Raw genomic sequence first — 9,258 nt, 5'->3', positions numbered from 1 at the left:
ATTTGAGATCTGCTCAGCATTCAAATCAAGTGTCAGGCTGCCAAGGAGGTGGGTGGGGGGCAATGCGTGGCCTGCAGTTTGATTTATGCGCCCTGCACTTTTGACAAAGTGTTTGCCATTGGACGTCTGTCTTTTGTCCCATTTATCCATCAAATGCCAAGCCGGGATTCAGTCAAGTGGGTGGAAAGGACACTGCGAGGGTATGAGGGGGTAGTGATGGCATGGCCGGGGGAACGAGGGAATAATGTTGGAAATTCTCTTCAATTTACTTATGCAGCACTAACAAATTGAATCTACGATCATCAGCTTCTAGTTTCCCTATCCCACCTATAAAACAGTTTTTCCCCAACTTCGGCAGCTGCGCCCCCTTGGCGTATACGTAATAATGAGCAAGTGTGCTATGCATTCATCAGGGAATTGCAATTACTTACAAGCCTGCTGTGAAAATAGAAGTACCCCCATAGAAGGGTATTGCCTCAGGCAAATGCCAACATCCAACTTCCGGCTTGCGGCATTGACTCTGCCGATTGCCCATTGTCGAGCCAGCAGCTGCTCCTCCGTCAGCTTCTGCATGCCGAATCCTCGAATACCCGTACAGTGGTGACTGCTCGTGCATGGATGTGAAATGGCTGTGGGAACGACCACGTCCCTCCGGTGTTTCGAGTTTTGCGCTTGCCTGCCTACATTGAATTATATTTGTGTGCACAACGAACACAAAGTGTGTTCTTTTCGAGCAACTCCACCTGAGAAGTGCTGCACGGTGCACAGTGGAGACATTGTGTTATTATCCAGCGATAAGAAGTTCCGGATGGGAAGAAAGGCAGACTCCTCTCCGTTTGCTGCGAAAGTTTTCCTGCTCTTGACAAGCAAATTTGTTGGGCATAACAAAAGAAAATTGCGAGCAGAGCAAAAACTTATTGGTCACTCAGTAACCGCAAAGTGTGTGAGGAAAACTGCTGGCCGAACTTATGCCAAACAATAGGGGCAAAATAATTAGGTTGTTTCGAAGTTGGTAGGCACTCAGTTTCACAGGCTGTGCTGTCCACCTTTGGCAGCAAATTGATATTCCATCGGTAAACTGTGCGCCCGAATTAAACGTTAATACAGTCGGCGAACCGCAATGAATTATTTAAAACTGCTAATTAAATTTACAAACAATTGTTGCACTTACTGTCTGTAATTATTCTTATTGCTGTCGCCCTGATGGTGAAACCCATTGTGGGCTGGCATTCGCAATTTAAAATGCAATGAAAGTGAGCGTCTAAAAGGAAAAGCGGGTAAAAATAAATCCAAGCTGGCGAGGGGTGCAAATAGCCGTCCTCCGGGGAGTCGCTTTGCTACTCATGACCCACTTTTCCGCCCTCGTTTTCCAGCCCTGCCCTTTCCCTGCGCTTTCACTTTGGCCCTGGGACTTTTAATTTCTGAAATTTGTTGCAGATTTTTGATGATTTTTGTTGGCTCGCTTTGTTTCTCTCCGAGTTGCCGAACGAGTTGTGCAACTGTCGAGGGAATAATTTCCCAGCTATTAGAATATGCAAAGCCCTTCAGATATACGAGTGTACACCACACAAAAACAATGTCTGGCACTTTGACTTGGGGTCAAAAATATGTGTTAAATTAAAGTGTAATGTGTGCTAAACTAATATCTATACTCCCCATGTAAATCCCCATCATTTTAGGCCATGAATATGACTGAAGCTCTCATGAAAGTCCTTTCATGGGTCATGGCTTTAATAGGAAACTTTCTATGTAGGAATTTAATCAATTCTTATAAACTCAACCGCATTCCCCGAAACTCGAGTGCGTATTCCCCAACTTCATTTTCCCACGACAGGCAATCAAAATCGAATCAAATCTCTGGCCAGTTTCCACACAAGTGATTAACTTTGATCAGGCCCAGCATTCAGCGTGTCAGCCATGGAATTCCACTCAATGATAAACGACGCGAATGCGGCAGTCATGGCCAAAGTGGCACAGATTCATCCGAGCATTCGACTGGCCATCAAAAATGACAAACAGATTTTACATCGATGGAAATGTTTGATGTGCAAATCCCCGGAGTTTTGGCAACCCAGGCCGCACTCACAGGATTTGTGGTTAGGGGAAAGCGGTAAAGCGGTGAAGATGCTTCGCTTTTCGTGTGCGAAAATTGTGGAAAGCTTTCTGTCTCTCTGCCAAATGGACTCGCATATGTGGCTTCCTGGCACTCGTATTCGCCTCCTTTAAAACGGCTCACATTTAGTTCCACATCAACGGCAGCTGACAATGAATACCCGGGGCATTAGACAGACATGAAATATTTGCGGCAATCATCAAAACCGCAATGGAGTTAGACTTCTTATTAGGAAGGGGGGGCATCTTTTGACTTGAGGGATGGAGCCAAAAGTGTCTGCCATTTCCGGGTGGATATTAAAAACGCGGCAGCGAAATTGAAATGTTCTTGGGCTTACCTAGGCTCTCCGCACATGCGACGCCGGCTTAGGTCATAAATCTTGGCCTAAGCTTGAGCCGAAGCTCATGGACTCGTGGACTCATGTGCCGGGGACTCCTTTCGCTTAATGGCCGAAACAAATTTATTTATTTAAAAATATACCCAAACAAAGAAGCAAACAAAGTGTGCTCTTTGTCATTGCAAAGCCGCTGCTGGGCCGCTGGAAATTTATGCAAAAGCAGACGGAAATAGATTGTAAACACTCGAAATTGAATTTTAATAACACCACGCCAGCAAAGGCAAATCAAATGAAATATTTAATGAGACATTAATGCGCCGTAAATTCGTTTCTAATTAGACTCGACGCTGGCCGAGTATTTGCAATTTCGACTTTTTGTTTTATTTACATCGCCACGAAACGAAGGGCCTACAGAAGGGCCAATAGAATGGGGTGGATGTCGTATTGAGTGGCTGCTCCAGTTTGGTCTGCTGCTCTGCTCATATTTGAATATATATTAAATTCGATGTGGCCTTCATTTTAAATTCAAATCAATGGCAAAATCTGCCCGAGAGCAGCCAGCAAGCTAATCAATATTTTTAAGAGCAAAAGGGATGGAAACGAATGGAAAAATACAACAACCACCGATTGAAGAAAATTCCTTGCTGTGGGAAATGCAATTCAGCTGGCCAACTGGCATGCATCATAAATAGCTGCTTGCATTTTACATTATTTTCCCATCAACTTTAATGTTTCCCCTTTGGTTGCACAGCTGGGCCCATGCAGCGTATACGTAATAAGGACTTGCAGTCCATTCCACAGCCGTAGCACGCAGTACGCAACAACTTCTAATCAAAAAGGCAAACAGCTTGTGCAACCGATGAACAAAGCGTATACTGTATACCGTGTACTGTAGAAACTTTACCACATACGGCCGCAATTAGTAGTTAGTTGGTGGTAACAAAGGATACGCCCACCGAGCACTTGCAGAAAGGATGTGTTAAAACAAGTCACTTTAATTGCAGCCACAATCGGAATAGATTGCCAGTACGGCTACGGATTAGACGGGAAAAATTCCAGATCCGTCTGGTGATTCTGACAGGCAATTAGAGCGCTGTAGGGAGTGGACCTCAGTTGGCAGTAGATTGAATGGGTCATGTTCCCAAACACTCACAAGATTCCACAGCAGAGAACCATTCACAGTTTATTGCGCACACGCTTGACCAGTTTTATGCATCCGAGGATTATATTAAATATTTGCACATGCACATCAGGAATTAAACACTGCTGAGCTTGGGAATTCATATCCACCCTGGTGGTGGTGTCCAGCTATAAATAATCGGAGCACAACACAGTACGAGTATACAGCATGCTAATCTATTACACAATGGCTGAGTTTACCCTTCTTGGCGACGGTCACAGGTATTCTATCTTCGGAATGGCCAACGAATGTCAAAAGGAATGCAGTAGCTCATCAAATATTTATGGCCAGAGAGTAGAGAGCAGAGAGCAGACGAAGGACCGGATGTCCCAGCTTTGCTTTGATATGCAAAAGTTTCAGGCGAGCGACAATCCTCGACGGCCAGAAATTTAATTTGTCTGGAGAAGCGTGTGCGGGGCTTTAAGCTTATGAATAAAATGCATTTAATAACTGCTGACCTAATTTATGCAGCCCCACACATATTTCCACCCGACCCCCACATTTGCTGAACATTTGCATTTGCTCAGGACCTACAGCTTGGGGGCATGGTTTACGCCTGGTTTCAATTTGTGCTCGATAGAGAAGCGGACAACATTGCAGGAAAATTACAACACATCAGCCATCCGGCGTGTGGGACCAACGGCATGTGGCGACATTTTCGCTATTTAAACGCACATAAATTTCCATTATCCTGGCGAGGATTTGTGGTCACTGTCTGAGCACGTTCAGCATTAACACTTTCGCCGAGCCGGCAAACAGTGCCCCAAATGGGCGGCAATAAAATGGGTAACATCGCAACTAAACAACTAAATAACTAAACAAGCATAACTCAACGCCTTTGATGAGCCATCACTCCCAGATCCACCCGATCAAATTGCATTACTGTCAGCGGCGTTTATTTCGAGCCGTCTGCTGATTGTTAAGTCAGGCTGGCAGACAGACAGACAGAAGTCATAACCAATTCCCCCTTGATTAGGCCCGGTGTTTGTGATGACTCCCAAAATGCCTGCTCATGGCAATTATAATGGCCCCGAGTGCCGCTGCGGAGTTAAGCCAGTGACACTGTTTGGAAACTAGAAACTACACACAGAAATTAAATCATATGTTCGCACATTCATTTACTTTCGTTTTAGCATTCAATTTAAAAAGTTACTACGTGCGTTCTGGCCTCAAAACGTACTATTACACATACGACGTGTGTACTCGTTTGTTTCTGAAAACTTGAATGATGATTTAAAGTTGTCACAAACTGTTTATGAGTTTTGCCAAAAGTTAAACTTGGACAGAGGATTTTTTCAGAGTGCATTCTCACACCTAACGGATAGTCATGCCTGTTAGGTGCTTTCCACATTTCCCAAATTAACCTGGCCGAAACTTCCCGCCCACACAGACACAAACACACGCACTACAGGCGTTATAACTACAGTTTGAGCGGCTTGCGTGTTTGACAGGCGGTGTGCCTATGTGTGCGTTAACCATTTCCATTGGCAAACTGTGGGCATGAGATTCCCATGGACATCCAGACATTCAGACAGACATGCAGTCTGTGGGTGTCACGTTTCGCCAGCAAAACATCCGCTGTGAGTGGCATACGCAAAATACCGAGCAAAACAATGCCAAAACCCAATATATATATAGTATAAATTCGTATTTATGGCCGAATGGGTCGCCTGTCATGGCAATGACTTCATTTGGATAGATATCCGTCGTGTATTTATACGTCGCCATTGAAAAAGCAAACAATCGAATGGCAAAGTTTGGCACTTTTTGCGGCAATAAAACTCGATTGCCCGGCTGACTGGCAAATGTCTAATTATGGCCAATTCAATGGGGAAAATAGCTGGCGAAACTAAGGGATCATGCAAATGGTAGCTCCGTTGCAGATGTAAAACTCAATTACGTGGCACTTTTGCAAGGCGAATTGCGGGTGAAAGCAGTTGCAGTTACGATTCCGCCAGCAACACGCATGTGAGTCTCCGTTTCCTGCCGCTGACATCCTCGTTTGGCCAGCCACTTGGTGGCCATAATGTGCGGCTAGCAGACTCTGAGCTGCAGCAGGAACAGCAGTTGCAGTAGTTGCAGCAGTTGCTGCAGCAACATTAACGTCACCGCAGCGACACCAACAGCACAGGAGCAACATGAAAATGAAAAGCAACGACTGCTTGAGCTCCATTCTGTGGTTTTTCACACCTTCTGATTCTCTGATTCTGACTTGGCCAACAGCTTGTGGCTTTGGCTTGTACTGATGTACTTGAAGCCAAACGACAGGATGCAGAGATCTGATAATGCTAATGGTGATGGTGATGGTGATGATGGCCGCCGGATGGAGCACTTGCCAAATCAATTTGGGATATGCGGCTGCCTCTCGGCTGAGTGTCACACAAAAATGTCAAATGGAAATTGGCTTGCAGGATGGAGAGTTTTCAGCAAAGGAAAAAGCTAAGAAAAATCGTTGCCTAACCCCAGGCGTTGGCCTTAATGACTCAACTGCGTGTGGCAAACTGATGATGCTGTTTGCCTTTGTCAACTGGTTTGATTAAAAAAGGAAATTAGGGAACCCAGAACTCATTAACCTTGGCTGACGTCATAGCTGCCACGCCCCCAAATGCTTGTGCATACTGTGATTCGAGTGTGATTATTTGCATGCTGTGCACTGCTGCGCAAACAGTTGTTCATACACACAAAAAAGGGGGTGGCAAGTGTTGGGCGGGAAACGGACCGTTATTGCCACACAATCTCGGCGTGCAAATATTTGGACTGTATAAAAAAGCACACAAACACACACACACACACAATTAAAATCCCCAAACAGCGCCCTAAAAAGAGGCGGGGCAGGACAAACTATTGATTTCATTGAAAAAACAAACCCTGAATCTGCAGCATGGATTTTTAGTACAATGGAAGCTGAAAAGGAATCACAGTTTTGCATTTTTCTGTTGAAGAAGAGAATACGTTCAAAAAGGATAAAGTATTATGCCTCAACATTTTACAGAGAAAGTAAAAACAATAAATTAAGCAATCAATTGAAGTGCGAGTTGTTCAATTTAAACAGAACATGCTGAGTATCCGAAGTATTTAAATAATTTTAATTAAACGAACTTACAATCTCTTATGAGATCAGCATCCTATTAATCAGATGCAGTTTCTTGCCAACTTTACTTGACCGCTTAAACTTATGGGCTGAGATCAGGAGCAGGGCATTTACCATAATAAATTTATAACAAATGACAGTGGGCAGCTTAATAAATGCGGACCTATTAGTCCGAGGCCCCAAGCAGTGACCATTTAAGCAGCCGCATGCCAATTGAACCAGGCGCACACATGCACAGCCAGAAAATGTGGCAGGACAACGATGTGGACATGAAATATTATTTCCCTGTGAGAGCGGAGGAGTGGCCCCGGGGAGTCAGATGTATAAATAGTTTGATTTAGTGCCGCAAAAACGATGACTGCGAAGGCCACAGGGACGTGGTCAGAGAGAGCGGTGGATGCTGATAGCAAGGACCCTGCGATCAATTATTGCTCCATGACTGGTGGCTTGTAAACAAGTCAGGAACGTGCCTTTAATTAGTTTCAATCAAATAACCGAGAAATCACATGTATAAATTATGGACCCGTCGTTCGATTCCTTCACCTTTCTTATTCGCTGAGAAAGCCCAGCAACAGTGAGCAGTAACGTGACTATTTAGGCAAACATATTTGACACATTAATGACGCAAGAATGTTTGCCTGACAAGCTGGAAAAGGGACAGTTTTACGGCTGTGCGAAATGTGTCATTAAAGCGACAATTTACGCACTGTGAGGTTTTGGGGCTTGCGAACGAGAGAATTGATGATGTGACTCGCGAAAATCCTGCGAATATCATACATATGCTCATAAAATTGCACATCATAAAGGGTGCAGTTAAAACGTCTTTAGGGTTCGTAAATCGACGGGTTAGCCTGAGTTAACGGCTCACGCAACAATGTCAACAGAGATCGGGTCGATAAGCGAGTGGGATAGCGAAGGATTCACCATGATTATCTGCATATTTATTGCATTTATTGATGTAATTCAATGGAGAACTATGTTGGCCTGCATATATATTCATATCTGTATATTCAATGCAATATTCTTCACATTCTATCTTCCCGACGGAATCGCCGCTATTTGTATGCTTAGGTGTGAGTGGGGTTGTGTGTTTTCGTGGTTTTTTGTTTAACATTATCGCCATTTCTAATGTGTAGTCTCAATTATGATTTCGTGCGTATCCAGATCGGGCACGGCGAACTTCATGGGCAAATAGTCGTCTGGATGCATGTGGGACATCTGGTTTACCTCCAGCTGGGCCCTTTCGTGGTCCTCATGGCACTTGGTTTCGTGCTTCTCATAGTCAGCGAAGGTATCGAAGATGGCCCGACACACCATGCACTCGAAAAAGCTTCTGAAAATGGAATGCGGTTAATTCGGAAATTCACAAGCAAATGTAGAAGGATCAAGGTTTGTTTTGTGACTACTCAATTAATATTTAATAATATTAATTGCCAATGAATGAACAGAGCTGTGTATACTGAACCGAATCTAATCTTAACGCGTAGGTTATCAGTATCGAATGGACAGCTTGAGGTAGGTCTGAACAGGTTGATCTAATTAAAGGGCACCTTGATCTTTTACAGCCAGCAAGTACTTACGGTTTCTGCTCCGCCTCGAGCCGTTCCCTGGCAAGGGCGGCAGCCGCCTGGATGGAGGCGGGCACGTCCACATCGACGCCCTCCTTGATGTGCGACTGCAGGTGGCGCTTAAAGTTGGACAGCTGGGTGAAGCCCTTCTCGCAGTAGTTGCACTGGTAGGGCTTGGCGTTGAGGTGGCCAAGCTTGTGCTTCTTGAGGTTGACCAGTTGGGAGAAGTACCTGCCGCATCGCTGGCAGCGGAACGGCTTCTCGCCTGTGTGTGTCATCTTGTGGCGCTTCATGTTGCTCTGCTGGGTGAAGGACTTGTTGCAGAAGTTACAGGTGAAGGGCCGCTCCCCGCTGTGCACCGCATAGTGTCGCTGCAGGTTCACAGCCTGGGCGAAGGCTTTCGAGCAAATGTTACACACGAAGGGCCGCACATCGTTGTGCACCTTCATGTGGCGATCCAGGTTCCCCGAATTGCAGAAGCTCTTCGCGCACAGCTTGCACTCGTAGGTGGTCTTGTTGTGGTTGTGCACCTCCTGTCGATGCAACGTCTGATCCCGCTTGCTCTTGAAGGTCTGCGTCAATGGATAGTGGTTAGATCGGGGTAATAGGAGATATTTCCCAGACACTTACTCGGTCGCAGCGCTTGCAGCTGAACTGATTGGCCACCGTCTCGTCGAATTCTACCTCCATGCCCGCCATTTCGCCGTTGGCTAGCACATCGACTCGATCCGATTGGGAGTTCTCAAGAAGTGGACATCGAAAAACGGCAGGTCGGGCGGCAATAAACTCACTTTAATTAACTTATTCTGTAACTCTGCAGTTTTTCGCGTCCAGAAAAAAGTCATATGGTGGCCCAGAGTGACCGTTTGCGGCGAAAGAAATATACCAGATTTAACGAGTACCGCTAGAACTGGCTTTGCACCTGAATTCCAATTAATTATCACCTTTATTATAAGTACTTATACAAAT

The 9,258-nt window shown here is 45.2% G+C and overlaps 1 protein-coding gene across 1 annotated transcript; it reads right to left on the bottom strand.

Moving 5' to 3' along the window:
• Positions 1 to 7,640: 7,640 nt before the first annotated feature.
• LOC122612545 (zinc finger protein 239) lies at positions 7,641 to 9,163 on the bottom strand. Its single transcript, XM_043786244.1, has 3 exons — positions 8,920 to 9,163; positions 8,302 to 8,861; positions 7,641 to 8,054 (listed from the first exon to the last, which is right to left on the bottom strand). The coding sequence occupies exons 1-3, from the start codon at positions 8,986 to 8,988 to the stop codon at positions 7,847 to 7,849; spliced, it is 837 nt and encodes a 278-aa protein (XP_043642179.1). The 5' UTR covers positions 8,989 to 9,163; the 3' UTR covers positions 7,641 to 7,846.
• Positions 9,164 to 9,258: the final 95 nt, after the last annotated feature.

The sequence above is a fragment of the Drosophila teissieri genome, chromosome 2R (assembly GCF_016746235.2).
Source record: "Drosophila teissieri strain GT53w chromosome 2R, Prin_Dtei_1.1, whole genome shotgun sequence".
In the NCBI taxonomy this organism is placed as follows: domain Eukaryota; kingdom Metazoa; phylum Arthropoda; class Insecta; order Diptera; family Drosophilidae; genus Drosophila; species Drosophila teissieri.
Note: the sequence above shows the minus strand (reverse complement) of the source record. Positions and strands in the feature narration are given on the sequence as shown.

Excerpts from the sequence above, each read along its gene's own strand:
- LOC122612545 (XM_043786244.1), bottom strand. The coding sequence starts at position 8,988 with ATGGCGGGCATGGAGGTAGAATTCGACGAGACGGTGGCCAATCAGTTC. Across the intron at positions 8,862-8,919 it reads GCTGCAAGCGCTGCGACCGA|ACCTTCAAGAGCAAGCGGGA; the intron begins GTAAGTGTCTGG and ends CCATTGACGCAG. Across the intron at positions 8,055-8,301 it reads CTCGAGGCGGAGCAGAAACC|AAGCTTTTTCGAGTGCATGG; the intron begins GTAAGTACTTGC and ends TTCCATTTTCAG.